This window comes from Prionailurus viverrinus, chromosome D3 (assembly GCF_022837055.1).
Source record: "Prionailurus viverrinus isolate Anna chromosome D3, UM_Priviv_1.0, whole genome shotgun sequence".
Lineage (NCBI taxonomy): Eukaryota > Metazoa > Chordata > Mammalia > Carnivora > Felidae > Prionailurus > Prionailurus viverrinus.
In genome coordinates this window covers 28,607,974-28,630,880 of record NC_062572.1, presented here as the reverse complement: position 1 = coordinate 28,630,880, position 22,907 = coordinate 28,607,974, and the positions used below count along the sequence as shown (strand labels likewise).

At 38.5% G+C, this 22,907-nt stretch overlaps 1 protein-coding gene across 1 annotated transcript; it reads left to right on the top strand.

Moving 5' to 3' along the window:
* Window positions 1-2,148: 2,148 nt before the first annotated feature.
* On the top strand, window positions 2,149-22,128 carry LOC125149579 (patched domain-containing protein 3-like). Its single transcript, XM_047828680.1, is given in 5 exon segments — window positions 2,149-3,283; window positions 4,165-4,286; window positions 17,651-17,796; window positions 20,611-21,887; window positions 21,889-22,128. Coding segments are annotated over 5 exon segments (2,742 nt in total). The 5' UTR covers window positions 2,149-2,326.
* The last annotated feature ends 779 nt before the right edge of the window (window positions 22,129-22,907 follow it).

The following is a 22,907-nucleotide window of genomic DNA, read 5'->3' as shown; positions in this document are numbered from 1 at the left end:
GTAACAACGAAAAAAGGAAATGGCAAAAAGCTTAAGATAGGGCAGGGGAAAAGATGCAAAAAGATACCTCATGTCTCAGTGAGAACACAGGCATCTGAGCAGACCCTATGGGATCTACAGAATACATTTCAGCCATGATGTCCGCCATATTTGAATTAGATAATTTCTAGAGCTATGGAAAGATAAACAGGACCACCTAAGTTATGACTAACATTTGAGTGTCTTCTGAGTACCTCTGAGTAGGCAGGGATGAATGAGACAGAGCTTCTCTGAGGAGCTCATGGTCAAGCGTAGGAAACAGATTATCATATAACTAAAATACACAGTTAAAACAAAAACATATTATAAATATTAATGGGCAAATTTTTTTAATAAAAAAATAAAATTCCCTTTATTTATATCAAACTCAGTTTGGCTAATGTGAGAGAATAGGTATTAGAAAAGGAGAAAGGGCGGGAAGCAAAAGAGAAGGGAGGAGAAGAGGAAAAAAAATGGAGCACAGGGGCTGCTCGAGAAGGACTGGGGAACAGAAGGAAAAGGAATCTACATGGTGATAGAAGATAAAAGGAATGTTTTGTCTGCTTCATTTTATCTAGACTGAAGGTGGAGAAGAAGTAGACTAGATAAAATTTTAAGTTCTAAACTATATTCTTGAATTCCCAATACCCATCTTCTCCTCATACAAAAGGCATTTTCTGAAGGATGGAGAATCCTATCCTGACACAGTAGACACCATTCTCAAATTGAAGACCAGAGGGTCTTCTTGAATTGAAAGGAAGAGCCTTTAGAGACTTCCTTAATTAGAAGCCATGTCACTTCTAGGCCATGTGACAGCTTCACCTGGAGAAGTGTAGAGTTCTGAAACCAATCTTTCAGAGCCTTTCAGGCTTTGATCACTCAAAAATAGGCGATGAGCTCATTTTGGAAATGCTACATTCCTATTATGAAATGATACAGAAAAACTGGTGGAAAATAACTAACAGTGGTATTTTTGATTGACATTCTAGACCCGCACAAACATTAGTAATCTAGATAACGAGGTTAATAAAATAATCTGGAATCAATAATCTATAATTAAGAAACTAGATAAAATCAAATCCCAGGGTACATATTTTACTATAGAATTTATTCGCACTTCACAGTGCCTGATTTAGGAGCAATTGTAGAAATTTACTTGTGTTTTGAGATGAAAAACACACATTGCTGTTGTGCTAGAGAAATACTTTATAAAGATGGGCAGGAAGAGGCCCTGTGTTTGGATGTGTACATTATACTGTACTTGTGAACACCTTCACCCTACCATTTCCTCTTAAATGTTTAGGAGAACAGCTGAGCCATTCTCTCCATAATGTAGACATGGTTCAACAAATGGAATTCTCAGGTCAGTTCCTCTATCTACAGACTTTAAATGTGATACAGAAGCCACTAGCTTTATAGCACACCAGCGATGAACTCAAGATGTAGCTATAATTAGGACTTGGAAACACAGAGGAAAGAGAGAAGGAATCTTCAGTTTCCTTTACCATAACTTTGAAAATAGAAAACGGGTGCCATCTTGTGGTTATTTTAATAAGGTCGCTCTTAAAGAATGACTTTCTGGAGAGGCAGCTTAACAAAATCTCCTATTTCTTTCTCCTTGAAAATACTGTTAAAATTACCTTTCTCAAACTCTTGGACTTGGTAGTCTTACAATCTGGAGATTTCATTAAAATGCTAGACCTACCCACATAAAAACACAATCACAATAATATTAGGTGACTACCAACCATGAAAAACATGGCAAGCAATTTTCATAATTCTTAAGAACCTGCTCAAGACCACTAAACCAGGGGTACGAGGTTCACCTTACCCGAGAACTGTGTTACTGGATGCTCCCCGGAAAGGTGACACCACATTTGTGTATTTGTGTGTGTGTGTGTGTAAGTCTTGTAGAAGAGGCACGCATCTTACCGTTAAGTAGTGTTTGTGTACTAACTTCCTGGGAGCATCAGGCACGCCACAGACAAATTTGGGGCTGGATGGGCTATGAGTCAAAACACGTGCTCCCCAAGGGAAGCTTCCGGGATCCAGGCGCAAGCGGCCAGAACTCAAACAGACTTCCGCAGAATTTCTCCAGGAAACCGTCGTGTGGGGCGGAGACGGGTGCTCAGTCCAGTGGCTGCTTTCTAATCTGCTGTCACGTTTGAGACCCTGGCCTTTCCTTCCTGGAAATGAGCCTTCCTCCCTGCAAGGTGGCGCCAGAGGCCTGGCCGGAGGCGGAAGCGCCGGCAGAGCGGGAGCCCCAGCAGAGGAGCAGGAGCCCAGGTCAGAGGCGAGGCGGGAACCCATGGCAGGGCCGGGCTCAGAGCCGCTCCCCGCCTCTAAGCACAAGTCAGAGCAGTTCTTTGGTGGAAGACAGGAACCCGAGATGACCTGGGCTTCGGGGCAGTTGCCAGAGCCCGCTGGGGCGCCCCATTCACATCCGGTGTCAGTGAGGGGGGATTCCTCGCTGCCAGCATCACCGTCGGAAAACCAGGTGTCCGAGAGACCCCGTTGCCACACCAGCTGCCTGGAGGGGCCCCTCTCCTGCCTCTTCCGAAGGCTGGGATGCGAAGTGGGCGCGCACCCCTGAAACTTCCTGCTGGTGCCCATGGTGCTGACGGCCGCTCTGGGCACCGGTTTGATTTACCTGCCCAAGGATGTAAAAGAAAACCTCGAGGAGCAGTACACTCCAATAGGGAGCCCAGCCAAGGTCGAGCGGCACTTTGTGCAGGAACGCTTCACCGCCAACGACTCTCACCGCTTCTCCATCTCCAGGAAGAGCACCGAGGTCAATTTCGCTTGTATTCTAGCGGTCTCCAACACCACCTCCCTGCTAGAACCAGCAATCTTATCAGAAGTTAGTAAAGTGGATGACGTGATCCAGGATCTGTATGCGATGGGGGAAAACGGAACCCAGATCCACTACAATCAGGTGTGTGCCAAGCACCAGGGTCTCTGCGTGCCTTCCAACCCACTCCTGTATGCCTGGCAGATGAACAGGGACCTCGACCTGAGAAATGTCACTTTCCCAATCTACAACCACACCGGTCAGCCCACCTACCTGGCTGGCACCATTGGAGGAAACTTCTTAGGCGAGAGGATGGGAATGAACCAGTTACTCCTGGAAGCCAAAGCCGTGAGGCTGCTCTACTACCTGAAAACTGAGGATGGAGAGGACAGCGAGCTTAGTAAGAAATGGTTGACCCATTTTCTGAACCAATCTAGCAACATTGAAAAGAGTCTGGCCTCGAAGAGGATCCAGGTATCTGGTGGCTGAGTTTTATAGGGAGACCAGGAGAAGGTGGGAGGGGTAAGAACACGTTTTCCAAGTAGTAGCACTCCTGCATTATTTGTTGGAGTCCTTGACTTGCAGCTGGGAGTGCTCTACTCTGTTTGGCACTTAATCCAACTTCCTTAATCTCACACACCAAAGGATGCCACACAGCATAAATCCTTAATAATATTCTGGTGGAAAACACAAATCCTACATCCCTAAGGTAGGTCTGCTCAGTGCAGACATTGATCATCAGGTTTTCCAGTCAAATTACTTTAAAATCCTTACTCTTAAAGTCTTTGCTATTTGGGGGAACCCTCTGAAATGTGTTTGGGGTTCATTGAAATAAAAGCAACAAACTTTTAAGAAGTTCCATGGTATTATTGAAAAGAGAATTAGCTCACCGTTTACCAAGTAAGTTATATAGCCTAGTGCCAGGCACATGCTAGCTATTCTGTAACTAATAGTTGTGAATAAGCCTGGTCAAAGTGAGACAACTATTGGAAAAATACCAGATCCTTCTGAAATATCGATGAAATTAAAATAGTAAAAGACAACGACCTACTAAAATTTTAGAAAAAGCCACAATTTCTGTAATTATGAATGGTTTCACAATCTTAGGTAGATCTCGGATTTTGTGTATTCAGGAGGGTTTAAACCTCCTGAACTTTGGAAAGCGTGCCACAGATTTGTGGGAAGAAGCACACTTATGTTAATCTTCTTTATTCTAAAATCACGATTCACATATTTTGATCTTTTACTAAATCTTAACATGTTTCAATCAGTAAGCTATAGTGTTTCAATAGGGTTTGTAACTCACACAAATATTGGAATGAAAAGTTATTTACTTGACTAAATTTTTGTGGCAGGTGGTCTACTTTACATCAATTTCTAGACAACTGGAACTTGAAGCAACTTTGATGACAGTGATCCCTCTGTTTCACTTGGCATACCTTCTAATCATATTATTTGCAATCCTATCTGGCTACAGGTAAAATGGTTTCATTGTTTCTTAACTCTTTTTAACAGATATTTTTGGGTGGCAAAATACATATAATTGATATAAAATATGGCATTCTAATCATTTTTAAGTGTATATTTCAGTGGCATTAATTACATTCACACTGTTGTGCAACCATCACAACTATCTGGTTTTTTTTTTTTCATTTTTATGTTCCTACGTTTATTTATTTTTGATAGACAGAGAGAGACAGAGCACAAGTGGGGGAGGGGTAGAGAGAGAAGGAGACAGAATTGGAAGCAGGCTCCAGGCTCTGAGCTGTCAGCACATAGCCTGCGCGGGGCTCGAACCCACAAACCAGGAGATCATGACCTGAGCCGGTCGGACGCTTAATGAGCCACCCAGGCGCCCCACAACTGTCTGTCTCTAAATCTTTCCATCCCCCCAAACAGAAACTGTATAACCCTTAGGCAGTAACTCTCCATGGCCTCCCCCCAGTCCCGGCTAACCTTCATCTCCTTTCTACCTCTATGAATTTGCTTATTCTAGAGATTTCATATAAGTGGAATCACACAATATTTGTACTTTTGTGACTGGCTTATTTCACTTGGCATAATGCTTTCAAGGTTCCTCTATATCCTAGCACGTATCAAAACTTCATTCATTTTTATGACTGGTATTTCACCGTATACATATAGCACTGTTTGTTTATACACTTAACTGTTGATGGGCACTTGGAATGTTTCCACTTTTTGGCTTTTGTGAATAATGCTGCAATGAACATTGATATACAAATATTTTCTTGAGCTCCTGTTTTCAATCATTTTCAGTATATACCTGGGAATGGAATTGGTGGGTGGAGTCATAATTCTATGTTCAGTTCTTTGAAGAGCCGCCAAATCCTACCAGCAATGTATAAAGGTTCCAATTTCTCCACATCCTCACCAACACTTGTTTTTTGTTTTATTGATAATAGTCAACTTAATAGTGACAAAGTGTGGTTTGATTTACATTTCCCTAATTACTAATGATCTTAAGTATCTTTTCATGTGTTTATTAGCCATATGTACATCTTTGGAGAAATGTCTATGCCAGTCCTTTGCCCATTTTTTAATGTGGTTGTCTTTTTGTTTTTGAGTCCTATTGTTGGTGAGTACTTTGTATATTTGGTTTTAAGTTTATTCTTTTTTATTTCGAGAGAGAAGAAGTATGAATGGGGGAGGGTCATAAAGAGAGGAGAGAGAGAGAATCCCAATCAGGCTTCACACTGCCAGCACAGAGCATGATGTGGGGCGTGAACCCACAAACCATGAGATCATGACCTGAGCTGAAGTCGGTTACTCAACTGACTGAACCACCCAGACACCTCAGTATTTTGTATGTTTTAAATATTAAACCTTTATCAGATATATGATTTATAAATATTTTCTCCCACTCTGTGTATTGTCTCTTCACTTTCTTGATAATGTCTTTAATGCACAAGAGTTTTTAATTTTGATGAAATCCACTTTATCTTATTTTTTTTCTTTTGCTACTTATATCTAAGAATCCATTGACAAGTTCAATGTCATGCACATTTGCCCTGTGTTTCCTTCTAAGAGTTTTATGGTTTTAGCCCTCATATCTAGGTTGTTGATCAATTTTTAGTTCACATTTGTATATGTAGTGTGAGTAGGGGTTTAACTTCATTCTTGTGCATGGAAATCCATGTGGAAATCCATGTTTCCATGTTGATTGCTGGAAATCCAGTTTTCCAAGTCCCATGTGATGAACAGACTATTCTTTCCCAGTTGATTGGACTTGGCATCCTTGTAAACAATCAATTGGTTGTAGATGTATGGGTTTATTTCTGGACTCTAAATTATATGCCATGAGCCTACATGTCTGTTGATGTGCCAGGACCACACTGTTTTGATTCCTGTAGCTTTGTTATGAGTTTTGAAATCTGGAAATCTCAGCCCTCCAATTTTTATCGTCTTTTTCATGATTATTTTGGATATCTAGGACCCTTGCAATTCCATATGAATTTGAGGGTTGACTTTTCCATTTCTGGGGTGGGGGGAAGGTCATTGAAATTTTGATAAAGATTATGTTGAATCTGTAGGTTGTTTTAAGTGAGATTAACATTTTAACAATACTGTCTTCCTCCCCGTGAACTAAGGTTGCATTTCCATTAACTTAGGTCTCCTTTAGTTTCTTTCACTAGAGTTTTGTAGCTTTCTGTCTTTCACCTCCTTGGTTAAATTTATTTCTAAATATTTTATTCTTTTAAACACTAAATGGAATTGCTTTTTTCATTTCATTTTTGGATTGTTCATTGCACGTATATAGAAACACAGCTGGTATTTGTGTGTTGAGCTTGTATCCTGCAGCTTTGCTCAATTTGTTTATTAACTCTATTAGTTTTATTGTGGTTTCTTGGGAATTTTCATATATAGAATCATGTAATCTGTGCAAAGAGATAGTTATACTTCTTCATTTCCAATTTGGATTCCTTTTATTTCCATTTCTTATTTAATTCCTCTGGATAGCACTTCCACTTCAATGTCAAGTGTCATTGGTGAAAGTGGGCATCTTTATCTTGTTCCTGATTTTGAAGGGAAATCTTTCAGCTTTCACTGTGGATTATATTGCTAGATATTCAGTTCTTATAATGGTCCCTATCATTTTGAGGAAGTTCCTTTCTATTCCTTGTTTTTGAGGTTTTTTTTTTAATCATAATTGGGTGTTGGATTTTGTCAAATGCCTTTTTTTGCATCTATTGAGATGATCATGTAGATTTTAGTATATGTGCTGCCGAAGCGAGCACGATGATCATGTAGATTTTATCCTTTGTTCTATTAGTGTGATCTGTTACTTGATTGATTTTTCCCGTGTTGAACCACTCTTGCATTCCTGGGATAAATCCTAGTTGGTAATGATGTATAATCTTTAACGTGCTATTGAATTGGGTTTGCAGAATATTATTAAGGACATTTGAATCTACATTCGTAAGATATTGATCTATAGTTTTCTTCTTGTAACCTTTGTCTGGGATTGGTATCAGTGTAATGTTGGTCTCATAGAATGAGTTAGAGAGTGTTTCTTCCTTTTCAACTTTTTGGAAGGACTTGAGAAGGATTGGTGTTACTTCTTCTTTACATGTTTATTAAAATTTACCAGTGAAGCCATCTGGTCTTGGACTTTTCTTTTTGGGTGGTTTTTGATTACTGATTCAGCCTTTTTACTTATTCAATGTCTGTTGAGGTTTTCTATTTCATCTTGAGTCAGTTTAGGTCATTTATGTGTTTCTAGAAATTTGTGCATTTCATATAGTTTGTTGGCATAAGTTGTTTATAGCATTCTTTATTTTTTTAATGTTTATTTATTTTTGAAAGAGAGTGCACGAGAGGGAGAGAGGTGGTGGAGGGTGGGGGCAGAGGATCCAAAGTGGGCTCTGCACTGACAGCAGTGAGCCCCATGCAGGGCTCAAAACCATCAATCGTGAGATCATGACCTGAGACAAAGTCGGAGCTCAACCAACTGAGCCACCCAGACAACCCTATAGTGTTCTTTTATACTCCTTCATATTTCTCTAAGGTTAGTAGTAATGTCTTCAATTTCATATCTGATTTAGTTATTTCTGTCTTCTTTTTTCTTTGTCACTATAGATAAGAGTTTATCAATTTGTTGATCTTTTTAAATAATCAATTTCTGGCTTTGTTGGTTCTCTCCATTGTTTTTCTAGTCTCAATTGCATATATCTCTATTCTAATCTTTTCATTTCCTTCCTTGTTAGCTTTGGGTTTTGTTTTGTTTTATTTTGTTTCTATTTCTGCGATATGTCTAGTACCGTAAGGTGATTGAAGACCTTTTTTTTCTTTTTTAATGTAGTATAAATTTACCTATGAGCACTGGTGTTGCTATATCCTGTAAGTTATGTTTTGCTGTGTCTTTATTTTCATTTGTTGCTAACTATTTTCTAATTTCCTTGTGATTTATTCTTTGACCCATTGGTTATTTGATAGTGAGTTGCTTAATTTCCATACATTTTGAATTATCCAGTTTTCCCTCTATTATTCATTTGTAGCTCCATTCCATTGTTGGTTAAAAAGATACATTGGGTAATTTCAATATTTTTACATTTTCAGACTTGTTTTGTGACCTAACGTATGCTGTATTCCAGAGAATGTTTCATGTTCACTTGAGAATAATGTATATTCTTCTATCATTGGGTTGAGTGTTGTATATATCTCTGTAAGGTCTAATTTATTTTGTGTTGTCCATTTCTTCTGTTTCCTTATAGATTATTGGCCTAGATGTTTTATACATTATTGAAAGTGGCATATTGAATTCTCCATCTATTTCTGTCTACAAGTCTGTTAATATTTGTTTCATTTTTGGTCTCTATTGGCAGTGCATGTATGGTTGTAGTTGAATCTTCTTGATGAATTGTTCTTTTCATCACTATATAATGCCCTTTTTTGTCTCTTTTAACTGTTTTTAAAATAAAATCTATTTCGTCTTATAGAAGTATATTCAATCCTGCCCTCCTTTGGTTATATTTATATGGAATATCTTTCTCCATCCTTTAGCTTTCAATCTATTTATGTCTTTGGATCTATAATGAGTCTCTTGTAGACAGCATATAGTTCAATCATGTTATTTTATCCCTTCTGTCAATTTCTACCCTTTTATTCAAGAGTTTAATCCATTTACATTTAAAATAACTGCTGACAAGGAAGGACTTCTGCTATTTTGCTATTTGTATTCTGTGTATGAAACGGTTTTTTTGTCCCTCACTTCATCCATTATCCCTTTTTCTATGTTTAGTTTCTATTTTTCTAATGAGTTGTTTGATTCTCTTCTCATTTCCTTTTGCCATGATTTTGTGAGATTTTCTTTATGGTTACCATGCTGATTCATATAATTCTAAGTATAAAACAACCTACATTAAGCTGATACCAACTTAACTTCAAAAACACACAAATCTGCTGCTTCTATACACCTCTGTCCCCCACTCTTTATGTTGTTGTTGTCACAAATGATGTCTGTATACACTCTATGCCCAATAACAGAGTTATAATTATTTTTATGTTCTAAATTCTGTAGGTAATAAAATGTAGGATTATAAACCAAAAATATAATAATACTTGCTGTTATATTTGACCAAGACCTATGTTTCCGCATATGACTTAGCATTACTTTTTATTCTTTCTATTCAGCCTGAAGGATTCCTTTTACCATCTCATATAGGGCAGGTCTGATTAACAAGCCCGCTTAGCTCTTGTTTATCTGGAATGTCTTAATTTCTCCTTCATTTTTGAAGGACAGTTTTGATGAATACAGAATTTTAGTTGATTTTTTTTTTCTTTAAGCACTAGAAATATCCCATTGTCTCCTTGCCTCCATGGCTTCTAATAAGCAATCAGCTTTTACACTTATTAAGGGTCCCTTATATTTGGTGAGTTGCTCCTCTCTCAGTGCTTCCAAGACTCTCTTTGCCTTTGGCTTTCAATGATTTGATGATCATGTTCTCAGTCTGGGTCTTTTTGAGTTCATCCTATTTGAACTTCATTAAGCTTCTTGGATTTGTAGCTTCATATCTTCTACCAAATTTGGGAAGTTTTCAGCCATTATTTCTTTAAATATTCTTCCTGCCTCCTTTTCTCTCTCTCCTGGAACTCCCATAATGTGTATGTTGATCTACTGGCTGGTAGACCCACAGATCTCTGAGGTTCTTCTCACTTTTCTTCATCCTTTTTTCTTTATGTCTCTTAGACTCCATACATTTCAATTGTCCTATTTTCAGTTCATTGATTCTTCTGCCTATTAGACCTGCTGTTGAATGCGTCTAGTGTTTTTGGGTTTGTGTTCTGTCATTTCAGTTATTGTATTTTTCAGTTCCAGAATTTCTGTTTGGTTCCTTTAAAAAATGTCTACCTCTTTATATTATTATTTTGCTCATACATTGTTTTTCTTATTTCCTTGTCAGAGCTCTTCTTTAGCTCTGTAAGCATATTTAGAAAAGTGTTTATAGTCTTTGTCTAGTAAGTCCTAGCTCTGTCTTTCCTCAAGGATGATTTCTGTCTATTTATTTTGTTTCACACATAGTTTGAACCACACTCTCCTCTATCTTTATATACCTTGTGATTTGTTATTGGTGGTGGTGGTGGTTGTGTAGAAAACTGGACATTTGGCTAACTGGAAATCAGATTCCACCTTCCCCAGGGTTTTCTGTTGTTTTCCTATGTGTTTATTTGAAATTAGTGGTCCATTTTCTTTGTGATTTTCTGAAACTATTATCGAAAGACTGTAATTATTGTTTTTTGTGTTCACTGAAGTTTCTGTACCTTAGCTAGTGTTTTGACATAGATTTCCTTGGATGCCAGGAGCTCTCCCAGTGTTTGCAAAATGGTTCTGTGCCTGGAACCTCCAACACTTACCAAGGCTTACACTGTACCTAGGGATCAGCCCTAGGTGAAAGCTTAGGGTCTTCTTAGGTCTTTTCTGAGCATACATCTTGCCCTGGGTAATTTTCTAAATTCCCCAGTATAACTGAGTGCTTTTTAATATCCTAAATTCCCAGAGAAATGCTTCTCATCTTTTTCCATAGGCAGTATTTTGTATTTTTGAGCTATAATCTTTTGCTCTATGCACATGAGGTTTGTTCATTCAACTTGTGGTGTTTCCAGCTTTCTCAACCTGAGTTTTGAGTTAGACAAAACAGAGGAGTGCCTTGCATCAGTCCTTCAGGTAGCCCCCAAATAGGTTAGAACAGACATATAAAATATTTTAGGAATAATCTCTGCTCTGCTTCCTCCAAAAACAGGGAAATGGCTCCATCATGGTAACATGAGCTGTTACCACTTTAAGATCCCTGCTGTCTGAGGGACAGTTTGGGACTGGGGCCACTTTAACACATCTGCCACATTATGATCACTGCCACTTTAAGACGACTATCACACTGGAGAGGGAGACAGGGCATGTAAAATCACTATAAAACATTCCTACTATTTTGAAGTACTCCCCTGATTTTCTTTCATTTAGCACTTGCTTAGTTGCTGTAAGCTTTTGACTGCTTTGCAGAGTTCACAGAATTCTGAAAATATATGCCCGTTTTTCTATATTTCTTTGTCAGGATGAGACTTGGGAAATTCCTACGCCATGTTTTGCTGATATCCAGCACTAAACTCTTATTTTTTAAACTTTCTTTTCTTCCCAACCCCCATTAGCAATAGTGTGCAATCAGATGGAATCGTAAAAACAAATAAAGAAATTATGGCCAGTTTTGTTTGATTTGGCATATGGTTTTTACTTTACATATTGTGCCAATTGTGATTAATTGTTCCATTTGGAAGCAGATATGCTGATAGAATTAAACAAGTCCTTATTTCTGTATAAATTTGAACGAGTACTTTTAACTATATAAAAAATCAATCTCTAATTTAATTGACTTGGGTGTCCCCATTGTTTGGATGTGGGGTTTACCTTGTTAAGCACTTAAAAATTATTATCTAGGCATTAGGGTTAGTTTGAGCTCTTGTAATCAGAAAGCTAAAATACTGAAAATATCAGCAAACACCAGTATTTAGTTGTAGAAATAACCCCATAGAATATATTAATTGAGTGATTCTCACAGCAGAGTTCCAGAGAGGACTCTACACCTACTTATTCTGAAGCCACCTATTGAATCAAGTCTCTGGGGTTTCAGTCTGAAAATCTATATTTCAAAAATGTCTTTAATTGATTCTCCTGTATAGGTAGGCTTGGGAACAAATGATATCATTCAACTCTCTAGATTTTCAGGTAGAGAAACATAAGGCCCCAGTAGGTAGAGGGAGTTAACCATGATGGGTATCTCGTTAGAGTTAATAAACTACCTCGCAACTTTGTTATTTTGGAAAGAAAGACCACATTCCCTAGAAAACAAACAAAATCAAAAAACTAAGAAGGAAGGGTGAGAGGGAGGGAGGGAGAAAATAGGGGAGGAAGGATGGGAAGGAGAAAAGACCAAATTCAGTCTTGTTAAAGTCATTAGAGTATAAAAATAATGTTAACCTAGTGTGGAATCTCCAAGGTACCAACAATTGGCTTGATAAAACTTTCCTACTAGGTAGTTGGTTCTGAAGATACACATTTATAACAATTCTCGCTTATCTTTACTAATAATTATGGACAGTGGTACAGAAAATCTTATACTGAAGGCAATTAGAAAATGATTTTTTTAATATTTATTTAATTTGAAAGAGAGAGCATGGTTGAGTGAGCAGAGGAGAGGCAGAGAGACAGGGAGAGAAAGAATCCCAAGCAGGCTCTGCGCTGTCAGAGCAGAGCCCGACACACGGCTTGAACTCACAAACCAGGAGATCATGACCTGAGCCAAAACCAAGAGTTGGATGCTTAACCGACTGAGCCAGCCAGACACCCCTAGAAAATGATTTATATTTATTTGTCTTTGAAGACTTTATGTTTATGTAACCAGCATATGAAACATATAGGACTCATGAGGTATAAACATAATGCAACTTTATTTTTGTCTCCCTTTGTTCCCTTTAAGTTTTGTGGGTAAGAGCGAGATCTTCCTCTGCCCCATGAAAACTCAGACAGGCTATGTGACTTTTGTGGTCATTAGCAGGTAGGACAAAATCCTCCAGAGTTAAAATGTCCATGTCCGTGTCCATGTAATAAACAAAATTGGTGACTTGATTTAAAGTTAAGGTGCCCTCCAGCACCCTTTGCTAGAGCATGCTGCATGGGATAGCCCTTAATGGGGAGAAAGGAGCTTACCAGTTCTCTCCTTTTTTTTTTTTCCTGAATATAATTTATTGTCAAGTTAGCTAACATACAGTGGACACAGTGTGCTCTTGGTTTCAGGGTAGATTCCCGTGATTCTTTGCTGACATATAACACCCAGTGCTCATCCCAACCAGTGCCCTCCTCAATGCCCATTGCCAATTTTCCCCTCACCTCACCCCCCCAAATCAAGCCTCAGTTCTCTGTATTTAAGAGTCTCTTATGGTTTGCCTCCCTCTCTGTTTGAAATGATTTTTTACCCTTCCCTTCCCTCATGGACTTCTGTTAAGTTTCTCAGATTCGACATATGAGTGAAAACATATGATATCTGTCTTTCTCTGACTGACTTATTTCACTTAGCATAATACCCTCCAGTTCTATCCACGTTGTTGCAAATGGCAAGATTTCATTCTTTCTCATTGCCAAGTAGTATTCCATTGTATATATAAACCACATCTTTTTAAAATTTTTTAAGTTTATTTTTTAAAATTTACATCCAAGTTAGTTAGCATATAGTGCAACAATGATTTCAGAAGTAGATTCTTTAATGCCCTTACCCATTTAGCCCCTTCCCCCTCCCACAACTCCTCCTACAACAGTAACCCTCTGTTTGTTCTCCATATTTAAGAGTCTCTTATGTTTCGTCCCTCTCCGTTTTTGTATTATTTTTGCTTCCCTTCCCTTATGTTCATCTGTTTTGTATATTAAAGTCCTCATATGAGTGAAGTCACATGATATTTGTCTTTCTCTGACTAATTTTCATAGCATAATACCCTCTAGTTCCATCCATGTAGTTGCAAATGGCAAGATTTCATTCTTTCTCATTTCCAAGTAGTGTTCCATTGTATATATAAACCACATCCTCTTTTTTTTTTTTGTAATTTTTTAACGTTTATTTATTTGAGACAGAGAGAGACAGAGCATGAACGGGGTAGGGTTAGAGAGAGGGAGACACAGAATCTGAAACAGGCTCCAGGCTCTGAGCTGTCAGCACAGAGCCTGATGCGGGGCTCGAACTCACGGACTGCGAGATCATGACCTGAGCCGAAGTCGGCCGCTTAACCGACTGAGCCACCCAGGCGCCCCATAAACCACATCTTCTTTATCCATTCATCAGTTGATGGACATTTGGGCTCTTTCTGTATTTTGGCTATTGTTGATAGCACTGCTATAAACATTGGGGTTCATGTGCCCCCATGAATCAGCACTCCTGTATCCTTTGGATACATTGTTTTCCAGAGCAGCTGCACCAATTGTGCATTCCCACCCACAGTGCAAGAGGGTTTGCCTTCCCACCACAGTGCAAGAGGGTTCCCATTTCTCCAAATCCTTGCCAACATCTGTTGTTTCCTGAGTTGTTAATTTAGCCACTCTGGTGCGAGGTGGTATCTCACCGTGGTTTTGATTTGTATTTCCCTGATGATGAGTGACGTTGAGTATCTTTTCATTTGTCTGTTGGCCATCTGGATGCCTTCTTTGGTCTAATCGTGTCTTCTGGCTTTTTCTTCGCTGGATTATTTCAGGTGTTGAGTTTGGTAAGTTCTTTATAGGTTTTGGATAATAAGCCTTTATGTTATATGTCATTTGCAAATATATTCTGCCATTCTGTTGGTTCGCCAGCCCTCTTCTATCCCTTCTCTTCCTGCTTCCCATCTTGCTAAGTTAGTTGGAGCATGTCCAAGGAGAAAAAGAAAGGGAGGAGGGAAATACTTAAGGCACAGCTGCTGCCACGATGCTTCAATACATGCCTTCTCTAGGCTTTAAAATAAAACCAATTCTCCTTTGAGTGTGTTTGTAAATTCCTAGGACATCTCCCACTCCTACCTCTCTGTTATTACTGAGAATCTCTTTTCCCTGGTCTGGACAACAGCCTCCTAGACAGTCCCTAAGACGTTGCCCATCCTGCCTGACTCATTTACACTTACATATGAAGGTTATCCTTGCACATATGCATTTACCGCACACAGAACCCTTATTTGCACCTATTTTAGGGTTCCGTATTTATTGTCTGATTGTGAAGTCATACGAACAAACTTTTTCAAGTATATGCTCTAGCCTGAACCTCATTCTACAGCAAGTAGTGGTATATTGATCTTCTTGTCTCCTTCAAAATTGTCTCACATTTTGGACATGACAACATTTACACCAAATATTAGATACGTTTCTGAAACAAGCTGGAAAATCTTTCCCTTCTCAAATACACTGTAAACTGTTGTTTACTTATGAGAAACATCATTACCTTTGAAGGAAGATGTGGATCTCTTAGCAAACATATTGATTGTTGTCTAAGAATAATACGTTCTAATTTAGCCCTTCCCTGTCAGGTAAATAAAACATTCAGAAGGTTGGCCATCTTGCTGCCTGCACTGGAGTCATCTGGGGAAGGTTTTAGACATAAAGATTCTGCAGCTTCCCTACCAACCTACTGAATCAGGATCTGCATAGCCAGGTTCCAGGAGATCTAAAGTTCTAAGACTTCCCTAGGTCATTCTGATAAACTGCCTGAAACAAAATCCTTCTCAGGGGTGCCTGGGTGGCTCTGTCAGCTAAGCGTCTTGACTCTAGGCTTTGGCTCAGGTCATGATCTCGTGGTTCATGGGTTTGAGCCCCACTTCGTGTTCTGCGCTGACAGTTTGGAGCCTGCTTGCCATTCTCTCTCTCTGTCTCTCTCTGTCAGCCTCTCTCTCTCAAGAGAAATGAACTTAAAAACAAAAAAACTTTCTTGGAGACCGGAATATCTGCAGGTGTATTCACCAAACTCCTGCAGCGTTCCATCTTAAAACGTTTCCTTCCATTGTCTATTGCACATCAAAGTAAAGATCATTTAGACAAAGTCAACTCAGCACGTAGTCAAAATAAAGTCACTATAGGCAATAATATACTTCACTGCCTCCCTTACATCATCTGAAAATTTTATACCAAAAAATCCAGAAACTTGAAAGATGGAATGTCATATGTAACTCATTCATCTTTCTGATTTCAAAGTTCATCTTTGTTACTTTCTTATTTCAAACTGCTATAAACCAACATTGTTGTTTTAAGAAAGTATTCATTATAATCAAATTTTATTCTAACAAGGAATTTTACTTTTGGTCTGGAATTTTGCACATGTGGTTGGTTTGGGGCCCTGAGTTTAACTCATAGCACTGCTGTGTTGAAAAAAAAAAAATAAAACCATGGTGTAGAAATTTTTTTGCAGAATAAGAAAGTTTAGCTCTTTTGCTGTTGTCTTGCCTAAAGGTCATGGTCATGTTGCTGTATTGGAATCAGTGCTTCTATTTCCATAGTGGACTCTCCTAGTCTTCAATCCAAACTTAGTTTCTCTCTCCTCCTAAAAATATCTAGAGACAAGTATCAGTCATTTGTTTTGAAGCAGTTAACAAAAAAGCAAAATATAAAACCAGAGGTGGTTGTCAATATTTTCAAATGTAATATTGTGGTTATTGGGTAGGTAAAGTGCTGAATCCATACTTTAAAATGCTGCCTATATATTCCCATTTTTGTTGGTCCAGCAAAGAAAAAGGCACAGGCTGTGTTATTAAAAATGGACTAGAAGGGCACCTGGGTGGCTCAGATGGTTAAGTGTCTGACTTTGGCTCAGGTCATGATCTCATTGTTTGTGGGTTCAAGCCCCACATCAGGCTCTGCACTGGTAGTGTGGAGCCTGCTTGGTAGTCTCTCTCTCTCTCTCTCTCTCTCTCTCTCTCTCCCCCACTTGTGCTCTCTCTCAAAAATAAATAAGTAAACTTAACATTTTTTAAACATTTATTTATTTTTGAGAGAGAGAGAGAGAGAGAGAGAGAGAGAGAGAGAGAGAGAGAGAATGAACAGGGGAGGGGCAGAGAGAGGGGAGACAACAAGTCCAAAGCAGGCTCCCAGCTCCAAACCATCAGCATAGAGCTGAACATGGGGCTCAAACCCACAAACCATGAGATCATGACCTGAGCCAAAGTCAGTTGTTTAACTGACTGAGCCACCCAGGCGCCCCATAAATAAACTTTTATTTTTTTAATGGACTACATTTCTAATTCTTTTGTAATTAGTAGCAACTTTCCTAGAGCCCTCTTCACCAGTAGACAAGAATCCTGAAAACGTTTTAGGAGGAGACTTTCATACATTTTGTTAATCACAATACATATTGAACTGGTTTGGAAATACAAGAGCTGTTTAGAATTGCGTCTATGGCTACTTGGAGTCAAGGGTGGGTGAAAAGAGCACTGAATATGGATACTTTCTCTGCTAGAACTTGCCCTCCCTTTGCTGTTGTATTCCCTTTACACCCTTTGAAGATCAGGGTGTAATTAACCATCTGAAGTATTTGGTATATCTTTATGGCTCTGAACTGGTGGTGAGTGAATTTGTGCTTGCCCAGCTGCAGAAGAATTGCTCAGGAAGTTTGGTAAAAGTACTGATTCACAGCTTTTCTGTTCCCTCCTCCCTTTTTCCCACTTGGTCTGGGACAGTGCCTGGGAATTAAAGGTCTTCAGCAGACAGGTATGGGAATGATTGCCCAAGAGCTTTCTGAACAGATGTCCAAGTAGAGAATGTTATAAACTGATGGAATTTCAGTGTGGAAGCTACCACCACAAATTCCATGATTTTTCCCTCCAAATGTACAGGTGTGACTGTGTACAAAACAAAATGTGGGCTGCAACCTTTGGAGTGATTTCTGCTGCCTTGGCAGTGGTGAGTGGCTTTGGCCTGATGTTGTACATTGGGGTGCCATTTGTGATCATAGTTGCAAATTCACCATTTCTTATTCTAGGTGAGTAAAACCAAATGTGAAGCTACACATTGTGTATGTGGGGGTATGGGGTAGATAAGGGAAGGAATTTATGTTAGATTAAGCAAAATAATTCTATTCAGGTGGCTCCACAGATCCAAAATGAGGTGACAGGAGAGAAGAAAATCAAATTGAAGTGTGTGTGTTTAGAGGCAGAAAAATCTAGTACCCCAAATGGAAAAACACATACAAGAGACATGAACAGGCAGTTCACACATACACACAAACGCACACACACACACACACACACACACGCATCCCTCACTGGAAGTAGAGGGAAAAAATAATTTGACTTCTCAATTAATGAATGGATACAAAGTAAACCAAAAGTGAGATACCTTGTCTTCTTATTAAATTAATAAATATTAGCAAGATTGAAGATATGAGGAAGGTTGTATATAAATGAATACTCATTCTGCTGGGAGAAAATTATAAATTGTTACACACTTTTTTAAATCCAATTTTGCAGCAAATCAAAAGAGTTAAACATCAAACAGCAAATATCTTTGGCTTAGCAATTCCATTTTTAGAAATTTGTCTTAACAATTAGACAAGTACTCAAAGAGCAGAACGAGTATATTCACTTCAGCATTATTTAGAACGGAAAAGTTTTGAAAACCTAATTCCATATCAACATGGGATTGGTCAACTCAAACACAGCACATTAATACTTTTGAATCATATCCAGTCTTCAAAAGGAGGTAGATATATAATGTTAAATGAAAAATGCTGGTATTGAAACCAGGTGTTTGAAATAGAGAGATACAGTTATATGTGCATATTTGTGTAGAGCAAATTCTGGATGGATATACATAAAAATGCAGGGTGGAATTACTGTTGTTTACACTTTTTCTCTGCATTTTCTTGTACTTCCAGAATTTATTTGACAATAAGCATGAAAAACAAAGGTGTTTATATTATATTTTATTTTTTTTAATTTAAAGAGACACCATTTATTTTTTGTTAAATATAATTTATTGTCAAATTGGTTTCCATACAACACCCCGTGCTCATTCCAACAGGTGCCCTCCTCAATGCCCATCACCCGCTTTCCCCTCTGCCCACCCCCCCATCAACCTTCAGTTTGTTCTCAGTATTTAAGAGTCTCTTATGGTTTGCCTCCCTCCCTCTCTGTAACTTTTTTCCCCTCCCCCCACCCCGTGGTCTTCTGTGAAGCTACTCAGGATCCACATATGAGTGAAAACATATGGTATCTGTCCTTCTCTGCCTGACTTACTTCACTTCGCATGATACCCTCCAGTTCCATCCACGTTGCTGCAAATGGCCAGATTTCATCTGTTCTCATTGCCAAGTAGTATTCCACTGTATATATAAACCACATCTTCTTTATCCATTCTACATTTTAGAAAGTAAGGAACTTGGAAGGAATAGTATTTGGTTTCCGTGGGGAGACAGTGGAAAAGCTGTTTGCTGGATGTCAACTTATTTACTCTAACTCTTCAGGACACACCTACCTAGTACACACCCACGCTTAGCCACTCAGTATTCCCCACAGCCATAAACAACTATAGTTAAAGTGTATATAATTGATTTAATATAAACCAGCACTGAATAGTCCGTGTGTACATAGGAGTGTGTGTGTGTGTGTGTGTGTGTGTGAGATTTAAGCAACTCAAGCAAGAAATGTTCAAGGAAAATTTCTGAATAAGTTTCTATAAATCATAAAACTAGTTTTTCAATACCTAATACATATCAGGAGTTCATTCTTGGTCCCTAGTACTTCTGATTCTTCCCTTTTGTGCTGCTGAGCCCAAGTGAAATCCTCAAAGCTGGTAAGCCATGGGATGTCAGGATGCAGTTTATGACAGAATGTTTAGACTTGTGTCAATACAGATTCTTCTGTCTTCTTGATCATACCTGTAAAACATCAGAGGCAAAGTTGCAATTCCCAGTACCCTCCCATGTAATCCATGCACAAGATCCCCCCAAATTGAAATTAGATCAGCATTTTATTGCAGGTTATTTCCTTATTTATTTTATTGAGTTTGCATCAATATACATGGGAACAAAGGTATACATGAGTGAAAGTAGTGTCAACTCTAGTAGAAATCTTGAGAGGTGCAAACATTGCTGGTTAGATGCTAACTGTAGAATAGATAAGTCCAGTTTATATTTTAAGCAACAGAATGTTGGCTTCGTGTGTTTGTGCATTCATTAAGATGGTTTATGAGAGGGGCGCCTGGGTGGCGCAGTCGGTTAAGCGTCTGACTTCAGCCAGGTCACGATCTCACGGTCCGGGAGTTCGAGCCCCGCATCAGGCTCTGGGCTGATGGCTCAGAACCTGGAGCCTGTTTCCGATTCTGGGTCTCCCTCTCTCTCTGCCCCTCCCCCGTTCATGCTTTGTCTCTCTCTGTCCCAAAAATAAATAAACGTTGAAAAAAAATGTTTTAAGATGGTTTATGAGAGAAAATGGTCTTTCAAGTCATCCAGTAGAATCAAAGATACAATGCTAATCCTGCTTCGACTAACACCTACAACATGTTTCCTGACTCATCATTACAACACCCTAAATGAAGAGTAGGAGTAGAGTATCCTGTGCTATGTACAAATAATAAGAGTATGAATAAAGCACAGAGTTATTACAGAGGGAGGGGTGGATTCTGTTGTGGATTCAGAAGCAACCAGAGAAAGTGACAGAGAAAGTAGTAGTATCAAAGCACAGATCAGGCAAGATAAATAAGATCTAAGAGATGGAAAAAGAAGATGGTTCGAGTTTATGTGTTTAATTTTTCATAGATATTAATATGTATGCAAATTGTTTCTTTGTTTTAACAGGTGTTGGGGTTGATGACATGTTTATAATGATTTCTGCCTGGCAGAAGACCAGCCTCATGGATAACATCAAACAGCGGCTGTCCAGTGTCTATTCCAAAGTGGCAGTGTCCATTACAATCACCACTATCACCAACGTCCTGGCCTTCTATACAGGGATTATGACCTCTTTCAGGTCCGTACAATACTTTTGCATTTATACAGGAACAACCCTGCTCTTTTGTTATTTTTATAACATCACCTGTTTTGGAGCATTTATGGCCCTGGATGGTAAAAGAGAAGTAGTCTGTCTACGTTGGTTGAAAAAGCCAGAAACTCCTGACCAAAAGTGTTCTTCATTTAAAAAGTCCTGCTGTGTCCCATGTGATTCTCTCCCAGATGAACAAGAAACTGATGTCCATCCAATGAATTTGTTCTTCAGAGACTATTTAGACCCTTTTCTCACAAGCACTGAGTCCAAGTTTTTTGTAGTGCTTCTATACATTTTGTACATCATTAGTAGTATATATGGATGTTTCCAAGTGCAGGAAGGGTTAGACTTTCAAAATTTGGCAAGTGACGATTCCTACATCACACCATTTTTTAATGTAGAAGAAGACTATTTTTCGGATTATGGCCCCAGGGTTATGGTTATTGTTACTGAAACTCTTGACTACTGGGATAAAGATGCTAGGCAAAAACTGGAAAAATGTCTGGCAGATTTGGAAAACAGTAAATATGTAGATAAAAATGTTACAGAGTTTTGGTTAAGAGAGTATGTGCAATATATGGAAAATAGCGGGCAAGATGTAAATGATAAGAATACTTTTATAAAAAGTTTGCCCAGTTTTTTAACAAATTTTCCACTTTTTATGTATGATATTAATATTTCATCTTCACATGAAATCATTGCTTCCCGGGGCTTCATTCAGACCATTGGCGTTTCTTCTTCAACCAATAAGAAGATGATGTTATTCCAGTAATGAAGCGTAACCGAAAAGTGTGAAATTCCCCTAATGGTGTACAACCCGGCATTCATATATTTTGATCAGTTTGCCGCAATATTAGAAAACACTGTTCGAAATGTCATTGTTGCATCCTCAGCTATGTTCATTGTTTCCTTATTGTTCATTCCTCATCCACTGTGTTCCTTGTGGGTAACTTTTGCTATTGCTTCTGTGATTGTGGGAGTAACAGGGTTCATGGCATTCTGGAATGTCAATCTTGATTCCATATCCATGATTAATCTTGTCATTTGTATAGGGTTTTCTTTCAATTTTTCTGCACACATTTCTTACGCATTTTTTTTCCAGTTCTAAGCCCTCAGTAAACCAAAAAATAATTGAGGCATTGTATCTGCTAGGCTACCCAGAGTTACAAAGTACAGTTTCAACAGTAATAGGGGTGGGTGTTTTATCTGCAGCTAAAGCATACATCTTCAGGACATTTTTTAAGATTATGTTTCTTGTTATGGTATTTGGGGATGCTCATGGCCTAATTTTTATTCCAGTATTCTTAACCTTTTTTTGAAGGTTTGTTTGAATATCCACTAACAAATCAAAGACCAATTATAGAATTCCTGCTTGCCACAATCCAATCTGGTAAAAACACACTATTTGAAATAGTCAATAAACCAAAAACAAAGGCATGTTTCCTTGTCTTGGAAATCCCATTTAAAAATGTTACTTAAAACTGAGGGTTGATGGGGGGTGGGAGGGAGGGTGGGTGATGGGTATTGAGGAGGGCACCTTTTGGGATGAGCACTGGGTGTTGTATGGAAACCAATTTGACAATAAACTCCATATATTGAAAAAAATAAAAATAAATAAATAAAAATGTTACTTAAAATATCCTGAGAAAAATTAGTCTTACATTAAAATATCTTTACTAGGGGCGCCTGGGTGGCTCATTCGATTAAGCATTTGACTTTGGCTCAGGTCATGATGTCACGGTCCATGAGTTCAAGCCCTGCGTCGGGCTCTGTGCTGACAGCTCAGAGCCTGGAGCCTGTTTCAGATTCTGTGTCTCCCTCGCTCTCTGCCCCTCCCCTGCTCATGCTCTGTCTCTGCTGTGTGTGTGTGTCTCTCTCAAAAATGAATAAACATTACAAAATAAATAAATAAAATATCTTCACTAAATTAGGAAGTGTTATCATTTTTATTATAGTCTATACAATCAAGCATAAGGTATAACTCTCCAGTTATTTTTTTCCTTTTGTTTCATTGTTAGAAGTTTATGCCTGGAATTCAAGTATTTTATATATTATAATATAAATGGAATATTAAATTCATTATACTTCCTATATCATTATTATGTAAAAG